Source organism: Panthera tigris, chromosome E2, assembly GCF_018350195.1.
Source record: "Panthera tigris isolate Pti1 chromosome E2, P.tigris_Pti1_mat1.1, whole genome shotgun sequence".
In the NCBI taxonomy this organism is placed as follows: Eukaryota; Metazoa; Chordata; class Mammalia; order Carnivora; family Felidae; genus Panthera; species Panthera tigris.
In genome coordinates this window covers 51,569,924-51,594,916 of record NC_056674.1, presented here as the reverse complement: position 1 = coordinate 51,594,916, position 24,993 = coordinate 51,569,924, and the positions used below count along the sequence as shown (strand labels likewise).

Below are 24,993 nucleotides of genomic sequence, written 5' to 3'. Positions count from 1 at the left end.
CCCTTTCGCGGTTTGTATTATCCAATATTAAAGGAGACATGATTGCAGGAACTACTTTAATAAAAGGTAATATCACTGAAATTACAAAGCCTAGGCCTGCCTTTCTACATAATAGGTACATCTTAGAGCTCAAGATGCCTTAGCCTTCCCTTTTCTGTCTCTTCCAACTTGTCTCCCCTTCTGATTTCACCTCCCGTCTCTCCTCTTCATACTTGGAAGATGAGCCTAGACTTCCTCTAATCTCTTCCTTTATTTTCCTTTCATCATTCATCCAAATTGGTCCTCAGTTAATGAAGTGAGGCTTCCAAGGTGAGTCTGAGAATCTAGGTTATATTTCAGAGGGTCCATTAAGCCAAGGAGACAAATTACTCAAGAATATCTCTTACCTAAACCCTTCAAGTACTGGTGGATGAATCATAAACTTCAATTCACTGAGGTAATACACAGAGATGATTTTTTTTTTCTCAAAGCAACGTATGTTAGAATTCCTGGCTGTTACCATGAGGATAACTAATGTCACCATGAGAGCAATTACCACTAATCAGAGCGCACTCCTTGCACAGGAAGCTGACAACAAAGTGGAGAAATGACAGAGGTCGCTTTGAAGATGTGCCTGCCTTTCAAAAAAAGAGACAGAATTCAATATGTCATAAGAAGGATCCCCTTAGGAGGAGGTTAAAAAAAGAAACTATAGATTCTTTTAAAAACCTTTCTTTCTTTGATATTTCTACATGCAATGAAAATAACAAAACACCAGTTTAGAAACCACGCTCATATTTATGTATTTTTTTCATCCTTAAAACAACCTTATGGGAACCCAGTAATATTCCCATTTACAGCCAAGGAGGAGACAAGGACTTTCTGAGTTTCATAGTCATGTAGCTACTAGGAGGCACAGGTGCGACTTGAATTCTGATCTTCTGAACACAAGCCCTTGGCACCTTCTTCTATACCATGTTGTTGGGATCTTATCATAGGGGAAGTTCTGGGGAGGCAGCATTTCCAAGAACACTTCTTTGCTCAAGAACGTGCTCCAGTGAATCCCCAGATTCACTTTGGAATCCCCTTTGATGGAATTCCTTTTGGTGTTGAGTTCACCAAATCCAAAATTAATGGGTGTAGCCGACTCCCATTTTCACTGATCCCAGAGTGCCATTCACCCATTTCTTTGCCCAAAGGCTTTCTCTTGCTGATGCTGCCTCTACAACAGGCCAGGAATGTTAAAAAATTAATGTTTCCCATTCTTGGAGCAGCTTTCAGCCAATGACTGTTGGAAGTTGATGCTTAAGTATTTTGGTTCCCTCGTCCTTCAGGTGGGATTACGTGGAGATGGGAGTCTTACGGTGCCTCATAGTTGCCCCATGGGATTAACCTCCATCCCCCGCAGGGCTGGCTGGCTTCCTAATGCACCTTGTAGTGATTGCTTTATTTCCTATCTCGCTTTCCCACCTCTCCCACCAGGGTGTTCCAGAGCCTAAGTAAGTATCTCGCACTTGGATCCCTGTCTCAGAGTCTGCTTCTGGGTTCCAAGACCCTGCCTCTGGCCCCATCTCATCTTTCCCACCAGTACTTGCCATTAGTTCTCCATTCATTCATGTGTCCCCACAGGCCCGGTGTTGGAGCATGCCCGGTGCTGGAATGCCAGTCCTATGTTCTCCTGCCTCTAAGCTTTGTTTACTCTGTTTTTACCCAAGCTCGGCACCGTCCTATTCTATGCTTCCTTTAGGGTTCTACTCAAAGCCATCTTCTCTGTGAGGTCTTCACTGATGATTCCCCTATGGGTCCCTCCCATCTACTTCCCAGGCCTTCTGTGACATTTCCCCACGGTAAACAGAGTACCCCTTTGTCATACGTTTTCTTTCCCCCTAATTCTTCTTTCATCCATGCCATTTGTTTCCTCCCACATAGACTTTAAGTTCCTATGGATTAGGGTCATGTTCACAACCAGTGGCATGCTGGTATGTTTAACAACCAACTCTCTTAAAACATATATGCGTATATGGATGTATACACATTTACTATAAATTTAACTGACATACAGGATGTGTAGTCCACAATTTACAAGTGATAGTAAGATCCACGCTACTCTTTATTTGAAAGCCCATAGAGTCAACTCATTCTCATCGAATGTTTTTGCTGATTTTTGCTGAACTGTTCTATCTGTGGCCAACCTACGGTCACAATTCAATCATGACTTGACAAATTGATTTGCATCCCAATGTGATTATTCTTTCCCCAATAGATTTGGTGTTATTGACCCTGATAGATGATTGATACCTGATCTGCTGTTAGGCTATTTCTCACTCTCATCCAGACTTAACTCAATAAACTGTCACCTCTCTCAGCTTCGGGACTAGACGTGACACATTTTCAAGTTTAACCTGCAGTATTCACATTTTCTCCCTTACTTTCTTAAGTTTATACATTGTCAACAACAACAACAACAAAATCAAGCCCTGGTTTCCATGTTGTAAATACCCATGATGACTTTCAAGCTACCCAAATGGTATCACTAGATGTAGAGTCATGAAGCCATGTAACCGTTATTTAGAACTTTCCCGATACAGATCAAGTAAGTGTAAATAACCTCGAGAGCATGGATAGTCAAATGGAAAATAATTAAGAACTGATGAGTTTTAAGTACTTATTACCTTTTCTTATAATAGCATTTTCTAAATTGTAAGTTTATATACTTTGATTTTTAACATAAAAGTTTTGTTGAGTGACAGCCTCACAAAATTCCAGACTATCTAACAACAGGCTCTTGTGAGATGGTACGAGCTAGCTCCAACACACCACTGCATCTAGTCTGTAATTCAGAGTGTGTAGCGTGGTTCGTAACAGCTCTCTGAACCCTTGCCGTGTGAATGAGTGGCTTTAGTTTTCAAAAGGGCAGATGACCGGAGAACTTGAGAAAATAAGGCAGCTCTCAGACATTTTCTCAGTAAATGTTGTTGCCCAACTGCTCAGGGCGCCGAGCCAGAGGATGAGAGGGCTGGTCCCTGGGCGGACGGTAGGGAATCCGATCAAGGAACAGAAGTTGCCGCCTGACCTCTTTGTTACTTCCTTATTATAACCGAGGACCTCGGCTAATTAGCATTTGGATTCCCCGATTCTCTCCTCAACAGGGCACAGGGCTAACCAAAGATACTGTGTGTCTAAGGCTGGGGTTATGTTTCTCATGGTCAGTTAATAAACTGGCATTCTGGTTTGGACGCTGGCCTTACTGGATGGTGCAGGCTGGCGTAGACCCTGGCTGGTTACTACTACAAACCAGTTGTGCAGCCTTGTTCGATGGTCGTCGGTGTTCACATGTAACGGTTACAAGGAAGGCTCTGGAGTCAGACTTTTGGGGTTCAGATGCCTAGTATTAGTGGTGTGACCCCGGGGAAGTCATTGAATTTCCCTGAGATGTTGCTTCATTCTCTATCAAACAGGGATCGAGATTGCGTCTTAGACACTTGTCTGGATTCAGCAGGAACCTTGCATGGATCGCTCTTAGCACAATGCCAGGTGTGTAGTATGAGCCCAAATAATGTAAGATGATGACGATGACAATGACATAATAACGACGACTATGATACTGATGTACTAACACCTTTGGGCAGTGGTAGCCTAAGTGTCATTAATGCAGGACCTCTCCGAGTGTGTAAGATGTCACATGCCAAGTGACTCTGTAGGCTGAATTTCCCCACCACTGGTATTCATGCTTGGGAAACACACCCTGAGAAGTCCCTTTTTAGCTCTATCTGGAAGTCTTTGAAATTTCCCTTCAGGAGAAAAGAGCAGCTGCTATTTCTCAACTCTTCATCTCCCTCCCCTTGGAGGGAAATGTTCCTCGTGCCTGTCACGTGTGCCCGTTCATCAGATAGGGGGCCCTTGTCAGAGTGCAGGGTCATCGAGGGGAGTTTCAAGCATCCTCGTTTCCCGTGTGGGAAGAATTCATATCTTTGCAAAGAATATTCAAGCCCTAATTAAATTTCACCTTATTGGTCATTCTTGTTTCCCAAGGGATCAGAAGGGGCGTCTCCTAAGACTGCCCTCTCTAGCAATTTGGCCGCTGACCTATCCTTGATAAGTGGCTTCCAATTGTATTCTTCTAAGAGCCGGAGATGTCCCCGCAGGAGCGGCTCTCCAGGGCAGGGAGGGGAGGGTGAGCTGGCAGGATGGGGTTGACGGGCTGAGGCAGTAGGCAGGCATGGAAAGATACGGCATCCCCGTGACGTGGGTTAAAATCCTGTCTCCTCCACCAAGCAGATGGCCGATTGTGGACAAGTTATGAATCTCTCTGAGCCTTTGTCTGCCTACCTGTCAAAGCTGGATTGGTTGTGAGTGCGTGAGAAAACGTGACCCTGGGCAAGTTACTTAACTCCTCTGTGCCTCATTTTCTTTCTTATGGAATAGGGCTAAATAATACTACTACTTCCTATGGTTATTGTGACGATTAAATGAAATATGGCGCATTTTAAGTGTTTAAGACCGTATCCAGTTCATAACAAGTACTCGATGTGTGTTTTGTATTTTTATCATTATTATAGTATTGTTATTAGCATCATCCTTTTTTTTTTTTTTTCAGTTTATTTTGAGAGAGGTAGACATAGCGCAAGTAGGGGAGGGGCAGAGAGGGAAAGAGAGAAAGTCCCAAGCAGAATTTGTGCTGCCAGCACAGAGCCTGATGTGTGGCTTGAAGTCACGAAACCACGAGATCATGACCTGAGCTGAAACCAAGAGTCAGATGCTTAATCAACTGAGTCACTCAAGTGCCCCTAAAAAAAATTTTTTTTAATTTTCTTTAATGTTTATTTATATTAGAGAGAGAGAGAGAGACAGTGCATGAGCAGAGGATGGGCAGAGAGAGAGAAAGACAGAGACAGAGACAGAATCTGAAGCAGGCTCCAGGCTCTGAGCTGTCAGCACAGAGCCCAACGTGGGGCTTGAACTCACAAGCTGTCAGATCATGACCTGAGCTGAAGTCAGACGCTCAACCGACTGAGCTACCCAGGTGCCCCCCTAAAAAATTTTTTTACGTTGATTTATTTTTAAGAGAGAGAGGCAGAGAAAGAGAGAGAGAGGGAGACACAGAATCGGAAGCTGGCTCCAGGCTCTGAGCTGTCAGCACAGACCCCAACGTGGGGCTCGAACTCCCAAGCCATGAGTTCGTAACCCTAGCCCAAGTCGGACGCTCAACCGACTGAGCCACCCAGCACCCCTCTCCTCTCTCTCTCTTATTTGAAGCCACTGAAAGATCATTGCTACCAGATGATGACCACCTACCCTTCTGCGTGTTCCCTGAGTGTTCTTGGCTTCTTCTGAGCTCTGACAGCTGCTATTATCTGGGCCTTCACTAGACAGTTAATCATGTAGAGCCTTAGGATGGCTTTTCTATTGTTGTCTGAGCTGTTTTTCCAATTTGTCATTGCTACTCTATGCTTTTGTTACCATTCTCCCTACACAGGCAGTAAACGGGGATTGGGGGCCCTCTCTCTAATCACTGATGCTCAGAAACCCAGTTGGGCTTTTGCCCTTCATAGACCTAACGTGCTCAGCCCCGGGCTAAACACAGCACATGGCACAGCTCAGTATTCCTTCCTGGGGAAGAGAGGAAAAGGAAAACTAATATTTATGAGGTGTCAGGCACTGAGCTAGTAAGTTACGTGCTGGGAATCTAAAACTCAACACAATATCTGCCCCTGCCTTTAGGAAGCTTGCAGTTTGGCGGGGAATATGGACAATGGAAAGACAACATATCTCAGTGTCGGAGGTACAGGGTGCTGGGGAGCACATTAGAGGGACGTGAGCTGGAGGAGGTTGGGAGGGGTGGGGTGAAAGTGTCCAAGAAAGCAGAGCTAAACAGAGGCCTAAAGAATTATGCAGAAATGGACCTGAGGCAGGCCAGAAGCCTCGATATTGATGTTTCTAAGATACAGTCTCACAGTAAACATTCTGGAATGTTCTGAGAGTGTTTTCCCCCAGTTCTATGGCAGCAAGTGGTCAAGCAGGCATGTAGGTAGGTGGAGGCAAGAGTGAGCTCTGTGCCTGGTGGAATCCATCCTCCAAGCGACTGTATTGTCAACCAACCCATGGAACCTGGGGCCAGGTGTGCGTACCAGGGAAGCTAGCTCCGACGGCTGATTATGTATGGGTGCCTCTTCCCAGCTGTGCATTCAGTGACGTTGTATTAATGACTTGCTCTTGGTCATGATGGGAGTATTTCCACCACAGAAACTGGCAAATGAGACGTATCAGGGCTTTCTTCTCCTAGGCCAGTTGTTGAAACTTTTACCGGCCTACCACTGTGTCTACCTGCATTTGGGGGCTTTCTGTGTTGTCTCTCACAATAGGCACCACTTTTTACAAATCTGTGTCTCATCCCACAATATTCATTGTATCGGGCATCTCTTGCACAGCACTTTTTATCTTCTGGGTCCCCTTCACGTTCTGGCTACTGCTGCTAGGACCACACAGGTGTAGACCAATTTTATGCAGGGCCTCGGGCTCTGTGTGCCTCACCCCGAAGCGTCCCTGATGTGAAAGCGGGGGGCATGTGTGCAGAGCCCAGAAGTACCGGGAAGTTGGTGCCTGTGACACCCCCTTCACTAATGGGGACGGATGTTCAATGACAACACGTCTCCTCTGGTGTCCTCAGAAGACGTTGTGAGATGCATTTCCTGAGCCTGCCCAGGAAACGAGCTAACTCTAGCTGTATTTATGCATGGAATCCGCTCACAGCCAATCTGACTTTGGCAGCCAGGGAGACAAAGGCTCAGAGTGATTCAGTTGTCATCTGCTCAGGAGGAGACGAATTTGGACTCCCATGACTGGGACTCTGAAACTTTCCATGCCTGCATACTTCCTCTGCCCGCCAACCCTCACCCTCCTCTCCCTCCTCCTGATAATGGCTCTTTATGGGAACACCTCGGTCTCTGGAAAGAACGCAACTGGAAACCACTCACCAGCGCAGTAGCTGCCTTTGATAACAGCCTTTGTTCCGTTCCTGAATAATGCCCTCCTTCTCCCTCACTTTTCCTCGGTGAGATCGCTTCTCACATAAATGTTTGCACACAAGCCTGTACCCCAGCCTCTGCTGTGAGGCCGTCCCAGCCTAAGGCATCCTCTGCGTCTGCTGACATCTGTCACATGACCCTGCTGTTGTGATAAGTAGGAAGTGGCCCGGGGTAGAGAACCAGATCAAGCGCACCTCCTCTTTGAAGCCCTGCCTGGTTTCCCCAGACCTGGTCATGCTATACTCCCAACAGAACCACATGGTACTGGGATGACCTCTCTCCTTCCAGACTCTAGCAACTAAGACAGTAGGATGTTGTATTCCTCATAACATTTCCTAGCACACGGTAGATATCAATAAGCTTTTAGAAGAGTAAATAAGGCACCTTTTTTTAAGGTTTTTTTTTTTTTAATGTTTACTTTTGAGAGAGAGAGAGAGAGACAGAGCACGAGTGAGGGAGGGGCAGAGACAGAGGGAGACAGAATCCAAAGCAGGCTCCATGCTCTGAGCTGTCAGCACAGAGCCTGATGTGGGGCTTGAAGTCGTGAACCACAAGATCATGACCGGAGCCAAAGTCGGATGCTTAACCGACTGAGCCACCCAGGGGCCCCAAGAAAGCACTTTTTAAAAGTTTACTGTTTAGCACATCTGGGAAGAACTATTCATTCAACACTCCCTGTCGGGTGGAAGAAGGGGACAGCAATTCCCGATGTGTGCCAAGGCCATCCGAAAACCGCAGAGGTGGATAGTGAGGGGAAAAGTCCAACAACAACAGGCAGCGAATAGAAGCCCAAACCTCCTAGATCCGACACAGATGCCTGGAATGTCCGTGACAGAAGCGGCAGCCGCTGCTCTGGACTCTTTTTAATGACCGTTTTCAAAAAGGCACGCTTCTCAACACGGCAAGTCTGGGACAAGCTCACTAACACCGGAGGGGAAGCCGGACACAGGCGATGAAAGCTACAGAGTGTGAGTCATATTTGCAAAGCACGGAGGGAAGACCCCGTAACACAAGAAACCTAAATGCGTCTAACGACACAAACAGAGAATAAGGATGCGGGGAAGACGGCCAACTGAGAAAAACTGAGCGAAGAAAGTCAACTTGTGCATAATGGGGCGACAGAGGGTGCTAGAAGCTGGTAGCCAAGTGGAAACAATGTGAAACTTGACCTGAACAGCAAAGTGATCCCGGGGGTGAGGCGGGGGGTGGGGCAGCAGGGACTACGCCATATTTTGTATCTTTCCGGGGAAGATCTGAAGAAACCGCCCAGTCAATATTTTTTAAATTTAATTTAAATTTAGAGAGAGTGTGTGAGTAGGGGAGGAGCACAGAGAGAGAGAGAGAGAGAGAGAGAGAGAGAGAGAGAGAGAGAGAGAGAGAATCGCAAGCAGGCTCCATCCTCGGCACAGAGCCCAACGCGGGGCTTGAACCCACAAACTGTGACATCATGACCTGAGCCGAAATCAAGCGTCAGACGCTTAACCGACTGAGCCACCAAGGCCCCTCCCCCTCCCCTCTGCCCCCCATCACATTTTAAAACACAGAGAATAAAGCTGGAATCTTGGCAAAAAGAGGGCAGTGAGAATAAACGTTAGGCGTCTCCTTCTCTCAACCGTTGCTTTTTCTTTCTTGATGTGGCCTCAAATTCTCTTCTCCCTTAAAGATAAGCCATGCCAACAACTCTTTTAGCTGTAAGAAAATCATCTCAAGATTGGGAGCACCGAAACAGCCCATTGTCTCCACAAGGTGCCCAGAAGTGGCCAGCAAATAAAGCCCCGTCCCCTGACAGGTAGGGGGTGGCTCAGGCGAGCCTTTCGTAACCACATGACGACCACTCAGGTAGAGTTGAATTCCTCCTATTTGCCAGCAGTATTTCTTGTGATCTCTCCCGTGCTTGCGTGAGCAACACACTGTTTTAATGGTTTACACGTCTGCTTTCCTGCCTCTCCAGCGCCTAGCTCTGGGCTTGGCACGTAGTAGCTGCTCAGTAAACCCAAGTTTGGGGCTAACCAATGGCTCACAAATGAATGAGAAAATGATGACGAAACTACATGGAACCTGAAAAAAGCATTTTCTTAAGTAAAAAGTGGGTCAAGGAAGGAATCCCTACGTAGCCTGAAGGCACACGTCTTCGCCTGAAATTCTTGTGTTAGTTAGGAAGATAAGGATCGCTTTAAGTGTCTCTGGGGAACTTAGAAAGTGTTACGGACTGAATGTTTGTGCGGCCCCTGAAAGTCGTATGTGGAAGGCCCAGCCCCCAATGGGCCAAGGCAAACGCTGCCGCCATTTTGTTGTAACCCTACCTTCCTACTTAAGGATCATAACACACTCCTACTTTGCTCACACAGGCGGCTGGTGAGCACACCTGGGGCACTTACAACTACAGTTGTGTGGGGGATGGGCAGCAGATATGCAGGAACAAAGCCAGGAATGGGCTACCTTAAAGCAGTAACAGTAGTTCTGTGGAGGGTGGTACAAATGTGGGTGGTCTCTCTTCTTCTCTTTTCTAAATAGTGTACATTGTGATTATACGGGATTTACATAATTCTTTTCATGCAAGAAAAATTATTCTGGGGTAAAAAGCAATACAATACGCAAAGCACACACACAAACACACATATGCACACGAACACACACATACTCAGAAACACGCACGAGCTCCAGGATAAGAAATCTAGCTTGGATTCCTGCCTCTGCTACCTTGTACAAATTACATTGCCCAGTCCCTCTCTTTTTTAAAAAAATTTTTACTGTTTATTTTTTTGTGTGAGAGACAGAGTGCGAGAGGGGGAGGGGCAGAGAGAGGGAGACACTGAATCTGAAGCAGGTTCCAGGCTCTGACCTGTCAGCAAAGAGCCCAACGTAGGGCTCAAGCCCACGGACAGTGAGGTCATGACCTGAGCTGAAGTCAGACACGGAAGCGACTGAGGCACCCAGGCGCCCCCTTTTAAAATTCTATATGATGGGCGTGATGTCACCTGTCCCGCCTATCACTGTGGGTTTACTGCGGGGCTTGATGCCAAAAAGGCCAGTAAAATGCTGTGCAAACAGCAACCTCTCTGAACTGTCCTGTCTATGCTTCCCCGCACAGCCTTTCATTCAGCGGTTTGGATGGTAAAAGTGATCGTTTGGGGTACGTCCAAGTGCCAAGCAATAGGAATGCAGGGAAATTAGCCCAACTCGTTCATAATTTGAGGCCACGGGGGAGAGGCAGGAAAGGCAAGTAGCAAGTTCAGTGACCAGCCCTAGAGTCCAGGGAATCTGTGTTGCCCTTAGAGTCCTGTGCCTTGCAGGAGGCGTCCACTCTCCCGGCCTCAGTCCTTCTTATCTGAACCTCGGACATAACTACTGCCACCTACAGTAGATGGGCTGAGGTGACCATCGTGTGGCTGTCGGCGTCATCACCCCATCCTCACCCACTGGGGGTTTGTTGAGCAAATTTGCTGAAGAATAACGCACATATATGTGTCAGGGAAGCCACGAAAATGACACACATTTAGGGAGAGAGGTGGAAAGGAAGAAACCAAAGTGGTATTGAGTACAACCCTGAGGCATTTCTAGACAGCATGCCGTTCACAGCTTATGCATGCCTCGCACCAGACTAAAATGGGCAGGAAGAGCCAGGGTTATCAGCCCCATTTTACAGATTCAGAAAACTGAGGCTTGCAATTCAGAGTCACCCGTCTGCAGTCAGAGAAGGTAGGGGCGGAAGAACCAAGGTTTGAAAACCAGTCATCTCTGCCCAAACCAAGAGGCCTCCAATCAGAGAGACGGGGCAAGCAGGGTGAAGGGTCCGGGGCACAGTCACCACCACCCTCTCCTGAAGGGGCAAAGGGTATGGCCATGAGCCCGGCTGCAGGAGAGAGTCAGCCTGAGAGCTGAGTTTTGGCTTCACCCCTTGTGTTGGTGCGACCTCATCCAAGCCACTAACCCCACTCATTGTCATCCGTGCGGTGAGGAAGTAAGAGTTCCTGACAGCACTCAGCACTGCTGTGCGTCCAAATGAGCCTGTGCGCGCAGAATACGCCCGGGACAGCGTCTGGCTCAGTGTAAACGTCAGACTCGAGCCGCCGTCGTTACTCTGTCCCTTGGCCAGGGCTCACAGGCAGCTGCTCACTCACAGATGATTAAATGACTAACCAGAGCACAGTACTTTCCTGGGCAGCACCTACCAAAACAAGCCGACAGTTTAGTAATCAGAGTCTAGATGGTCGGCGGATCTGTGGGTCCAAACACCAGCATGTGTTTATCATTTGTGCCACTCGGAGCTTCTGTTGCATAAAGCAGCTCCCACAGATGCCTCTGGAAGCGAGTAAAAGCGAAAGGCAAGGGGCGCCTGGGTGGCTCAGTCGGTTAAGCGTCCGACCTGGGCTCGGGTCATGATCTCACGGTTCGTGAGTTTGAGCCCCATCTGGGGCTCTGTGCTGACAGTGCAGAGCCTGCTTGGGATCCTTTCTCTCTGACCCACCCACCCCCCACCAGCCACGCTCGCTCTTTCTCTTTCAAAATAAATAAACTTTAAAAAAAAAAAAAAAAAAAAAAGCAAAAGGCAAGGGCACTAGTAAAGCCTGTTTGCGTCACAGTGGGGGCAAATCAGTGGCAGGGTGGGGGTGGGGGTGGTAGGGAACCAGCCCTGGGAGGATTAATGACAAGAGTCAGAAAGACAGGGCCCCACCCTCCCCATCCGTCCCCAGATAGTAACAACTGACTTTTATGGGGGCACCAGGACGTGCCCCACAACCTTGCCCTGCACTGTCTGGGACATTTTCACAACCCTATAGAGTAGACACTGCCATCATCCCCATTTCACGGATGAAGAAGCAGAGTCTAGAAATGCCTCTCCCAAGGACTCACAGCTGTAACCAGTTGGAAAGAGGCTTTGGCCCGATTCCAGAGCCTGTTCTTTTAACCCTTAAGCAAAAATTTGTCTCGTCAGCCCTTTCCAGTTCACAAAACATTTTCCCATTTTGAGTGCCTGTGACTCACCATTTGTTGTGTATTGAGCTGTGTCCCCAGATCCTCCCCCAGAAAATTCATATGCTGAATTCTAACCTCCAGGACCTCAGAATGCGACCGTATTTGGAAATAGGGTCTTTGCAGATAAAATCAGTTAAGATATGGTCGCACTGGAGTGGGGTGAGCCTTATTCCAATGACTGCTGTCTTCATAAGAAGGGGAGATTCGGGGCCAGACACAGAGAGAGAACCCCAGGTGAACACGAAGGCAGACACGGTGTGGGGGGGATGTGTCTATAAGCCAAGGGACCCCAAAGATGGCAGTGAACCCCCAGAAACTGAGGGAGGGGCTGGAACAGATTCTTCCTCACAGCCCTCAGAAGGAACTAACCCGCTGCTACCTGGATCTGGGACGTCTGGCCTCCAGAACCGTGAGACAATACATTTCTATCTCTGAAGCCATTCAGGTTGTGGTTCTCGGTTATGGCGGCCCATTTTAAGGGCTGCCCAGGGAGGAGAATGCATCCAGCAGGTGGAATTGGAGGCAACCTCCACAGCATGCCTGTCTGCCAGTACATCCTTTCTTCATGCATTCTCCAGTGAATGCTTAAGTGTATGTTCTGGTGCTCAAACAATCTTGGTCTGTGGCACAGTTAGCTCCCTCATCTGCTTCTAGGGAGTAGATCAGAATCCGCGATGAACACATCGGTACAGATACCTCGGAAAACATTTGAAAACGGGTCTTCTGGTGTCACCTTGCAAACGAGACCTACAAAGTGACTGCTTCATCGACTTGGAAAGCAAACAGAAGCAAGCAGACATTTCTAGCCTTGGAAGCAGCAGAATTTTGTCTGGGCCTTTTAAAAACACGGCCAAGAGCAGCCTGCATTGACTGTGTCCCTGGCTCACGAGAAAATCCAGTCTTGCGATGTATTTTCAGCCAAACGATAGGCGTGAAGGCAAAAGCGATCATTTTCTACGTAACAGAAATGAATTTGGAGCCGAGCTCCCAGACTTCTAAGAAGGGGCGCTGAGCTGTGAATAAACCTAATCCTGCAACATGTCGTGGTCTCTGGTGGAGGCCAAATCGTCTGCTTAGAACCTGGATGGTAGATGCTGCACCAGGCTGATGGAAACACATGGCCCGAGGCCCCGGAAATCTTTTGCACCGCACATCCTGTGTTCTCCTTGCTCGGTATCTTGCGTGAGAGCCCCTGGCCCCAAAGATCTCAGCTCTGTGGGGGATACATTTGCATTGCATCACAAGAGTAATAGCCAGCGAGCACTTACTACCTGTCAGGCATCAGGTCATTTGATTCCTGCAACTGGAAACTGATGGAAGGTACCATTATTTTCTCCATTTTTTGTATGCAACTGTCCACGAACACGTAGATGAAGTAGGCAAGCCCAGGGGACCCCAAAGGAGGCGTTCCTAACTCAGGGCTGGGGGTCATGGCAAGACTGGGGGATGTTGGGGATCCTTTCCCAGAAGAGTCAACGCCATCCCCGAATCTTGAAAGGGGAGCAGGAATTTCACAGGACAAGGATGAGGGAAGGGCACGACAGGTGGAAAAACCAGAGAACGGCACGAATACAGGCAAGGGGGCAAGAGACCCAGGTTTTTGAAGAGTCGAAATGGTCCAGTTGGCCAGAGTCAGGACGGCACAGGTGGGTGGTGGGGGGAATTTCTACCTACTCCATTTCCTCCGCCCCCGCAAGGTCGGCCTCCTGGCCTCCCCATCCCCTCATGCTCCACCAGAAGCACCTTCTTCCTGTGCTTCGATGTGCCAAGCTCCTCTCTGTCCAGTTTCTGGGCCTGGGCCCAGGCGGGATCACGTGCCTAGGTCACCCCTCCACTCCCTCCTTTGGGTTTTACATCCTGCTTATGTAACTGTCGGGCCGTTCACTCCTGCCGCCCTGGCTGCTCCTTGAGGTAGACCCATGTCTTCCCATTTGCAGGTGCCTTTTCGAAGCCCAGCCTCCGTATTTCAGCGGAATAGATGGTGTCTTCATTCCCGATCGCTGCTGTAGCAAACCACCCCAAACTTAGTAGCCTAACACAAAACACAAATTTATTCTCTTAAAGTGCTGTAGGTCTGAAGCCTGAGATGGGTCCCTGTGTGAAAATCAAGGTCTGCAGGACTGGTTCCTTCTGGAGGCTTTGGAGGGATGGGGGAATCTGCTTCCTTGCCCTGTCTATCTTCTGCAGACGCCTGCTTTCCTTGGCTTGTGGCACCATATCACATCCTCTCTTTCCCTTGCCTTCCTTTGTCGTATCACCTCGTCCGACTCTGCCTCCCCTGGCTCCCTCTTACAAGGACTCTTGTGACTATAACACCACCCAAATACTCTAGGGTATCGCCTCCCCTCAAATTCCTTGATCACATCTGTAAGGTCTCTTTGGCCCTACAGGGTAACACATTCGAGGACTTCAGGGATTAGGATGTGGACACCTTGAGGGGCTATTATTCAGCCCGCCAGAGATGGATAAGCTAGCCAGAGCTGTGTCTCGATTTCCTGATCTGTTGGAAAGCTCAGAGCAGGGTGGAGGGCAGGTGCACGGCAGGGCTTGTGGGCATGATGGTGCTGATATGTGGAGCTTCAGAAAACACACGTGATGAGGGAGGGAGAATGGGCGTGGAAATCGGGAATGTGTGTGTGCGCACGCGTGTGGGGCAGGGGGGCTGGTGGTGATTGCGTTGAACTGAAAAATCTAGGATTCTGCTTGAGAGAAAGGGGGACACACGGCAAAGGGAAAATGAAAGGGACATAAAGCAAACAGTAGCAGAGGCTTCTGGGGCCTCCATTTCGTCATCTGGAAACTGGTGGAAGGGACCAGGCTAAATGGATGGTTTTGCAAGGCCATGCAGATAGGACATGCTAAGGACTGAGGCCGGGGATCTGGACTCCCCAAGCTGTCCCTCCTCCCATCTCCCAAGTCTCCTGATCCCAACTTTACACAACCCTTCTTGGGACGCCTGGGTGGCTCCGTCGGTTGAGCGTCCGACTCTTGATATCAGCTCAGGTCACGATCCCAGGGTTGTGGGATCGAGCCCCACATTGGGCTCTGTGCTGAGTGTGGAACCTGCTTGGGATTCTCTCTCTCCATCCCTCTGACCTCCTCCCCTGCTCGTGCTCTCTGTCTTTAAAATAGACAAACAAATACATAAAATACACAGGACTTCTCTCCACCCCCCCCCCCAGTGTAACAGCTTTATCGAGACACAATTTGCACGTATGGTGCATTATGATGCATATAACGCAATGGCCTTTCATACAGTCACAGAGTCATGCAACCACCACCACCAGGAATTTTAGAACATTTTCATCCCTCCAAACAGAAGCACCGTACCCTTTAGTGGTCCCTTTCCCCTTTCCCCCCTAAGTCCCCCAGCCCCAGGCAACCATGAGTCTACTCTGCAGCGGCTCCTCCTGCCTGTGCCCGGGGGGGTGCATCCTGCTCAGTGCCCGGAGGAGGCATGTGCTGGTCGTCAGCCTGTCTTACCCACGCGTTCCCTTCCTGACCCTCTGCATTCAGACTTCTGCCTTCATCGTCCTACCAAGAGGGCTTTCTGAAAGGTCAACCATGACCCCGGGCCCAATCCAAAGGCTTTTCCTCTACGTGCTTCCTGGTCAGTCAGAGGCACAGCCAATACTAATGACCTGTCAGATGGCCGTGGAGGTCTCCGTACCAGCGTCCTGTCTGCAGACGCCTCGTCTCTCCCATGCTGTTGTGCAGGCTGGGTCACGCCAGGGCCCTGGCTTTGACCTCTTCCCTCTGCAGTAGAGAAGCTAACATCCGTGGCACGGACCCGACACCCAAGTGGCCACACACCAGCAACGTGGCCTGGGGCACCTCCCTTCGTCGCCAAGTCCACTTCCTTATTTGGGCCACAGCGATAGGGACAGTACCCACCACTCGAGGTTATTGTGGGGATTAAGTGAGTTAATGAACGGAAAACGCTTGGAAAACTACTTGGCCCGGGTGTTGGCTAACGTGATCATTTTGCTTATTCTTCTGTGCAATGAGTTTATTCGTTGACATTGTTTTTTCCCCCCAAAACTTCTCAGCGTCAGACTTGCCTGGACTTCAACTTTTCGTTAAATTCAGTATGGGCGGGAGAACTGGGCAGGCGTGACTTCCCGAAAGCCTCATTTTTGTGACCTGGAGGGGGGGCAGCGATAGTAGCCGGGCCTTAGGGTTGTTGGGGAGTTGAGATGATCTCATACACGCAAAGCATTTAGAACAATGGCTGGCACACAGTGAGTCCTCTGGAAATGGCAGCAACAGCAGCAACAGTAACAGGGGCAGGCGCTCACCTCGTCTCTCGTCCCCGTGCGCTTGTGGGTCGGAACTGCCGGGGGAACATCCCCAGCCCCCAGTTCCGCCGTCACCTTAAGCCAAGTTCACAGCTCAGCTCATCCCACTTCCTCATGGAAGCGCCTACCGCGGCCGAGTAAAACGGTATTTGCCAGCACCCCACTCCCGGTCTCCCGGGATACAAGACCCCTGGTCGCCTCTGACTCTTGCTTCTGGTTTATCTTTTATTTCCAATTTTCGTCCTTTCCGGTGACGCCGACTTGCTTATTCTCCTCTGTTCCGCGGCCCCCAGTTTTGTCTGGGGCTCACCGACCCACGCCTAAAAATCCGCAGTGACCTCCTGGCCAGACCAGCTGCCCCCCAGTCCATTCTCCAAACCAGTATGCCCGTGAAACACCACACGTTGCCTGCTTTCGGGTGATATCTGCAAAATATCCTCCCTGCCCCCAACCATGTGCCTCAGAAGGAGCGTCTAAATCTTTAAAGACGCTCCTCGCCAGCCAGCTGCCATCTGCCGTGATCACAGACGACTTTCCACGGTTTCTCCTTGGACCTCTGCCTCCTTAGCTTGGGTTTGGACGACTGTATCCGATGCCTGGCTTTGTCTTCTCTTAACTTACCAGCCTGGTGTTGGACTTGAAGCCCGCTGTTTCTTTACACAGACAGTCACACTCCCCACCCAGCCTTGTCTCCGGGTCATTCCATCCTCTGTCGCTGGTGTGCAACATTGATCTGTCCTTATCAAGCCAGTCTCTTGCTCCAGGGCACATAAGTGTCCCCAACAAGCTCAGCATCATATTATTATTTTTTCCATTGATTCTTGTAGGCAGATCTATCTCTTTATAGGTTTTGTGATGGCATAGGATGGAAAACACACATATGATTAAACCACGACTATTAACGTGAAGGGAAAAATGCAGGGGAGATATGACGAGGACTAAGGGGCACATAAATGACTGCGTTTGGCTGGCGAGCTTTACTACAGTCAAGGCAAAGAGAGATCTACATGGAAGGGCATAATTAACATAATTTACTAAAAGGTAATCATGCCAGATTGCTAGGGAGGCAAATTTTCTCCTCTTTTCAAACAGAAGGATGACATCATCTCCTAGATCAGCTCTAGCAGGATTTCTGCAATGACAGGCACGGTCTTTTAATATGGTAGCCACAAGCCACATGTGGCTATTGACCACATGAAACGTGCCTTGTACCCCTAAGGAACTGAATCTCTAATTTGACTTAATTAATTTACACTCCAATAGCCACATGTGGCCAGTGGTACCATACTGGAGAGTGCACATATAGAGGTTTATGTAGATCACGTTGTAAAATGCTACAAACAATGTCTTCAATAAAGGATTTTAAGACTGCCAAGATCTCCAGGCTACTCTCTATCCATTTGCTAGGGCGGCTATAACAAAATATCATACGCCGGGTGGCTTAAACAAGAGAAATTTCTCTTCTCACAGTTGTGGAGACTGGGGGTCCCCGATGAGGGTGTCGGCAGGGTTTGTTGTTTTCCGGAGCCCCTCTCCTGTGCCTGCAGACGGCCATCTTCTCACCGTGTCCTCACATGCTTTCTCTGTGTGCACATCCCTGGTGTCTCTCTGTATGTCCTAATCTCCTCCTCTTAGAAGACACCAGTCAGACTGGATTAGGGCCCACCCCAAGGCCCCATTTTAACCTGATTCTTTAAAGGCCCTATTTCTGGGGCACCTGGGTGGCTCCGTTGGTTAAGCGTCCAACTTCGGCTCAGGTCATGATCTCACATTTCGTGAGTTCGAACCCCGCGTCGGGCTCTGTGCCGACAGCTCAGGGCCTGGGGCCCGCTTCAGATTCCGTGTCTCCCTCTCTGTCTCTCCGCCCTTCCCCTGCTCACACCATGTCTCTCTCTCCCTTTGTCTCTCTCTCTCTCAAAAATAAATAGACATTAAAAAAATAAATAAATAAATAAAGGCCCTGCTTCTAAATACAATCCCATCTGAAGCACTGAGGATTAGGGCTTCCACACATGAATTTGAGTGGATGCATAATTCAGCTCATAACAGTTCTCCCTGTGCTATTAGATGGCAGGTGAGAAAAGACATTTTATTTGGTTACTTTTTTTTTTATTTTAGAGAGAGAAAGAGCAAGCCCATGAGCAGGGGAGGGGGAGAGTAGAGGGGAGAGAGACAGAGAGAGAGGGAGAGGGAGAGAGAGGGAGAGGAAGGGAGGGAGGGAATCCCAAGCAGACTCCACACTCAGCGCTCAAACCCACAACCCTGGGATCACGCCCTGAGCTGAAATCGAGAGTCAGATGCTCAACCAACTGAGCCGCCCAGGCTCCTCAGGAGAAGACATTTTTAACCAGAGGCGACAGCGACATAGTCCAGGTGTATGTTATTAGTGTCATACTGGGACCAGGAAGGGCTTCTGGGAATTGAAAGGGTCAGATGGTACCATGTTCCTTGGGCCACGCTCTCTAAGAGGAATCGCCTCACCGAGAACGTCAACTGCTCCTCTCTGCTTGGCAGTGACCGCCTCAGGGATTTGATTGCATTGACCAAACCAGCCTTATCTCCTCCCCTCCTTAGTCGGCCACCTCGGCCGTGCTTAGCTCAGACTCTCAACCCCACCGACCCCATACTCACCCCTGCTTCTGAGATTTTGTCACTGTCCCTCATGCTCGTAATCCCTTGTTTTTTTTTTTTAACCCCAACATCAGGGAAAGAATTCGCATCCCTCCAGCCTCAACCAAGCCCCACCTCATTCTCGGAACCACCTCTGAGCATTCGTTCTCACTTAACAACATTATTCTCTCTAGCTCTTGAATCCAGGTTGCACTTGAAAGCAGGACCCCACGACTAAACACCTCAGTGTTGTCTCAGAAACTAAATCATGAACTTAAGGGTCGCGGAACGAGACGTCTGTCTCTTTTGTAGACTCGACATCATGAAAGAGTACTAGCACACAGTAGGTCTCAATAATGTCACTACTCTTGGTTGACAGATACATATATATATCTTTCATCCTTTTCCCACCTCTGAACCATTTGTAAAGAGGAGCTTTTTTCCCAACTTAATGTCCCGCTGCACGTTTAAGATCTGGAGGCAAATCTGATGCCGGAACATCTCTCTCTGCTCCGTGTATTAAATCTATAATAAAGTCAAAGATAGATGGCTAGAAAGAAACCCTAAATCGTTTCTGAAATTATTAAATCTTGCGCTCGGAGAGCCCAAGAAAATTTTCTTTTAATCCCTATGGGCTTTCCATTCCATCGATGAAGTTACACAGCTAGCCTGAAAAGCAATTTTGTGAAATCATTTACCGAAGGGGAGGGGGAACATCGTTATGGTCATCCTTCTGCGGTTGGCAAGTAATAAGCATGCTCTATTCTCCTCTGGCCCAGGACAGCTGCATGGGCTTGAGAAATAGCTGGGTTTTGCCCAAATGCAGCTCTAAACAGATGTCTGCAAATATCGTCGAAAAAGAACCCTCGGAAAGTTGGTGGGTGTGACTGATGAGTGGCTGTGGACGTTTTTGTTGGCAAACAGGCAGCAGCTGTCTGTCTCCCCTTTGTGGGTGACTAGCTTTCGAGAGGAACCTATAATTCCTTTGTTTTCCTCGTAACTATCTCAACCAATATGACTTCTTTTAAAGCAGTGTTTCTCACCTAGTTCCAGTTTCGCCCCTGTTCCCTATCCCATTCAGGGGACATTTGATGGTGTCTAGAGGTATTTTTTATTGCCACAGCTGGTGTCTGACCAGAGATGCTGCTAAACTTCCTGCAATGCCCAGGACAACCCCACCCCCAGCAAAGGATAATTCAGCCAAAATGTCAATTGAGCCCAAGTTGTCTTAAAGTAATAATACCTTGTTTTAGTTACGTCTTGTTCACTCATTCATTTATTCATTCCACAGATATTTACTGTTGAACATAGAAAATACCCAGTTAGTCATATTTCTGTATATTGCCAGACTCATCAATCCACTCACGTAATGTGTGTTTATTGAGTATTGACTCCAGGCCAGGCACTGGGGTCCTGAATGGCACAGTTGGGGTCCTTCCTCATCTGGGGTTTACTTCCTTGTGGAAGGGAGGCAGAGCCTCAACAAGTCAACAGATGAACAAGATAGTTTCTTTTTTGTTGTTGTTTATTTTTTTATTTTGAGAGAAAGAGAGTGTGGGAGAGAGGGTGAATGGGAGGAGGGCAGAGAGAGAGAGAGAGAGAGAGAGAGAATCCCAAGCAGGCTCTGTGCTGTAAGCGTGGAGTCCAATGTGGGGCTCGGTCTCACGAATCATCTCTTAGCCCTGACCTTGACTACCTCCAGTTTTCTCTCTGTCCCTGACCACTGAGAACCGGTACCCGTGTAGTCCAGCCCGTCTACACCACTGAGATACCACAGCCAATACCGTACGGATGTCTGACTCGGTAAATTAAAAAGTTTTCAAGAAGAGTATAACAGTAAGCTAACCATCTTGGAAATGACACAGCAGAAGGAATGCCTGATTATCTGATTTAAGAAGCAGCTGAATCACAGTGACCATCTGCAAAAGAAAAAAGACTGGAAGGAAGCAAACCCAAATGTGATAGTGTTAGCCAGTCTCTGGAGTGTGGACTTGGCATTCATTTTCTCCTTACACTTTTGTTCTTAATTTAGGAGTTTCCTACAACAAGCATATATTTCTTTCACCATAAGACACAAGGGTTTTGGTGATTGGTGTTTTTTTTTTTTTAATTTTTTTTAATGTTCATTTACTTTTGAGAGAGAGAGACAGAGCATGAGTGGGGGAGGAGCAGAGAGAGAGGGAGACACAGAATCCAAACCAGGGTCCAGGCCCTGAGCTGTCAGCACAGAGCCCGACACAGGGCTCGAACCCACAAACCACGAGATCATGACCTGAGCTGAAGTCGGATGCTTAACTGACTGAGCCACCCAAGGGCCCCGGTTGTTGGGTTTTTTTAAAGACCATTCATGATTCTGCAAGATCAGAGAAGCATATACAGCATCCAGAACCAGTCCTATTTGATTACACATGGAGCCTCACAAAGTTTTTTGGGAGGCACTTTCTGTGCTCAGGGAAGCCATTGGATTTTGGCCAACCTAGTTCATTAGGCAAATAGCACCAGCTTTATTTCCAGGACAATACCTACTCTCTGTTCCACAGACCATTATGTTGGTTAGCTTTTTTCAAGGATGTCTGTGATTCCCAAAAGTACAAAAAAGTTCTTGTACTGTAAGGCACTCACCCATGCAAAATGCAAAAGCCACACAAACACAAAACACATTCCCACATATTTTAAGATCTTTCTCAGGGGCTCCACGGCTTCCCACAGCCAACAGCCTGACCTAGGAAGATTTCTCAGTGACATGCCCCTTGAAATCTAGGCTTTACTTCTTTATTTTCTCCCCACAGATAGCTACCACACCTGGCTTCCCAAATGTCCAAAACTTCCCCGATCCTGGAGAATTTCCTAGACCCGTCCTCCACCTAGCACATTCTACGTGCTGCAGTGAAGGTTACATTAGGGATTCTTGGTTGTTGTTTTTTTTTTTTTCATGATTAAGGAACGCTTTCACACACTAGAACTTTTGGCAGATCGGTTAACGAAAACAGTCCAATACCAGATCTGACGATTCATGAATAATTACAATGCCCAGTGTGATAGCCAACAGCATCTCGTCCCCCAGGGTCTCCAAGCATCGGGGTTTAGCACACAAAGCATTTCAGCTCTGAGCCATGGTCTGCCCCAACCTGGATGTCCTATGCCCACAAGGTGATAATGTAAATGATGCTGCAGCCATATCCGTACCTTCTTAGAACCCAGGTGGATCGTCCACACCCATTAAAACTTGATGGCCTGAGAGGGATTCATGGTACAAATAGTAGGCTGAGGCACATGGGTTGAGAACCACTATGGAATTCAAAGCGTTTCTTACATCTAAAGCGTGATACGGTAGGACAATGACTTTTAGGACCGTCATTTGAAACAAACAAACCTGGAGAATAACCTTTGCATGAAAGATTATTTTTATCCCGGCCGCCCAAATCTCCCTGGGCTAAAAACAGATTAATTGCCGGGGGGGGGGGGGGGAGCAAAAACCACCACTCTTACCTCCTCCAGGGCCCAAAGGGAGTCGACCACGGGCTTGATCTTCTTCTGGTTGTAGAGCTCAGTGAGTTTGTCCACTACTCCTCGAATGAGGCCCGCACGGCCCTGTTTGAAGAGCAGGTTTAAAAGGGAAAATCCCGCGATGACTTTGTTCTCTTCATAGAGCTTGATGGGGTTCACCTTCTCGACCTGCCACCACTGGAAGGAGAGAAGGTGTCGGTTACAGGGAACCGGAGCCGGTCGTGGTCACAGCCTTGTGGGCGGAGGACGGGGCCCCAGTGTGGCGGGATCCAGGCGGCCAAATGGTGGCCCTTGTTGGGGTCATTTTTAAAGCAGCTCTCCAGCCAGTGTTGGGAGTGCACGGTGACGCTTAGGAGCAGAGCACGGGGGTCTAGGCAGGGGCGAGAAGCCAACTTTCTGAAAACAACCATCAGGCCTCGTGTCGTCGGAACGTGAAGGCCCCGGGTTAGGACGGTCCGCGCTGGAGTTGGGTCCTGGCTGCACCACTCGAACCCCCGTTCTTCTGTGTGCTTCATTTCCCTCAGCCACGGACAGGGGCCGGGTACTGCCTCTCAGCTTTCTGGGAGAGTTTGGTATATGAACGGTGGTGGCAGTGACAGGGTTGGGGAAGGGGCAGGGTGGCAGCGAAGGCCGCCGAGTGTGGTGAGGACTTGGTGGGATGATGATCCAGCCACAGGAGTGGCGTTCTAGGGGCAATAAGGGCACGCCTGGAGAGCTGAGTAGGAATCCAGCAGAGAGACAGTAAGGGAGCATAACCCAGGCAGAAGAAATAGTGTGACGGAACCGTGAAGCCACTGGGATGGGATTAAGCCAGTGGTTCTCATCTGAGGGAAGTGTTACTCCCCACGGGACAATCTGGTCATGTCTGGGGATGTTTTTGTCGTGGTGACTGGAAGGGAGAGGCATCTACTGGCATCTAGTGGGTGGAAGTCAGGGATGGTGCTGGACATCCTACAGTGAGCAAGACAGCCCCTCATGATAAAGAGGAGTCCAGCCCAAGATGCCAGTACCGCTAAGGTCCTAGGTGGGGGACACCCAAGTGACAAGTGTGACTCTCTCTTTTCCAGCCTCTCATCCCCCAGTCCAGACATGAAAATAAGAAAAAAAAAAAAAACCCACGAACAGACTGCAGAAATGGTTATCCAACGGTTTTGTTCTGGTTTAACTGCATCTTCTTTGGTGCTGGTTAGAATTTAGAAATTCCAAGTTCTAGTTTCTAGAAGGCTGTAAGGCAAACTGGTTAATGGTTTAATGCACAGGCCAAGAGGCATGTGATGGGTCCTTAGGAACATTCCTAATGTTTACATTACTGGTGTGTTTATTTACATCCTGCCTTTCCTGGATCCCAAAAGCTCCCAAAAGCTCACAAAAGATTTTGGTATGTTTTTTTAAGCGGGAAAATCATATTGTTAGGAACATACGTGTGAGAAACACAAGTTGGAAACAGGGATAAGATGCACACACAAAATTCTTTACTGAGGTACACTCCCTGAGGGCCCAGAGGCCGGCTCTAGGAGAGACCTTTATTTGGCCATGGGCTGCCTGCGGCAAAAACAAAGCAGAGAAATGATTAATGACTTGTTTCACGGTGCATCTGCAACGTCTCGGTAAATGTTTGCGAAACGAGTGCCTGCTAACTGTGCAATTTCTGCACAGTTGTAGTTCAGTGGGCTCTAGAGCCTGGCTTTGAATCCCAGTTCTGCCACTTAATAGCTGTGCGACTTGAGGCCAGCCACTTAACCTCTCTATGCTAAGTTTCCCTACTGCGCCTCATGGCGTCATCGTGAGGAGTAAACGTGTCAACATATACAAAGTCCTTACAACAGTGTCTGACCTGGAGTAGGCCTGTATATAGACCTATAAATATAAATATAAAATATTTCTATAAATATAAAATATTTCTGTTATGTTAAGTTGGAAGGGATCTTTTTGATTTAGCGGAGAGTTCTGGATTTGGAGTCAGGTTGCTTTCTAGGTGTTAACCGTCGTGAACCATCTTTATGGTCTAAAAGCAAACGGCATGTTTGTCCAAGAGCGAGTTTGAGTTCTGCAAGGGTTTTAAGGTAGAACATACTTAGGATATCTGAGTGAGAAATTCTTGTATGGTTCCAAGTATGCCTTTAATTTCTAAGCCTTTCTCCAATGTAAAGAAGAAAATTCCTTTCTAGAAACTTCTAAGCCTTTGTCCAATGTATAGAAGAAAATTCCTTTCTAGAACCTTCTAGAACAAAGTCATCGTTCCCCTCCTTGGCATGCCCTATCTTCATGTTGCTTCCAACTGACCAACCAATACTGGGCCAGGCCCCTGAAAGGTAGTTCTGCACCCCCCATATTTAGCTTTCTTGTGATCGGCACCCCCGTTTCAGGCAGGAGAGTCTCAACCTCCCTCCTGGCGGTGTTTTTACGAGAGCTTTCACTGAACCTGGGCCCACGGCAGTCATTGCATTAACACCGTGTGCTGTGACTGTGCGTTTGGGGGAGACAGGGAAAACATTCTTCCAGTTGCTTGCAATTTGGGTCAACGTGGTTACCCACAGCAGGCTGTCAGCATCATGTTAATTACAGCCACGAAACAGCTCTGAGCGGCATGAAGCCTG

General features: G+C 48.4%; 1 protein-coding gene across 1 annotated transcript in view; it reads right to left on the bottom strand.

Moving 5' to 3' along the window:
* The window catches only part of VAT1L (vesicle amine transport 1 like), a 148,996-nt gene that overhangs the window by 47,484 nt on the left and 76,519 nt on the right, over positions 1-24,993 (bottom strand). Inside the window, exon 7 of the mRNA XM_042969652.1 lies at positions 22,379-22,573. Coding sequence (XP_042825586.1) covers positions 22,379-22,573 — 195 coding nt within the window. The remainder of the gene's footprint in view (positions 1-22,378; positions 22,574-24,993) is intronic.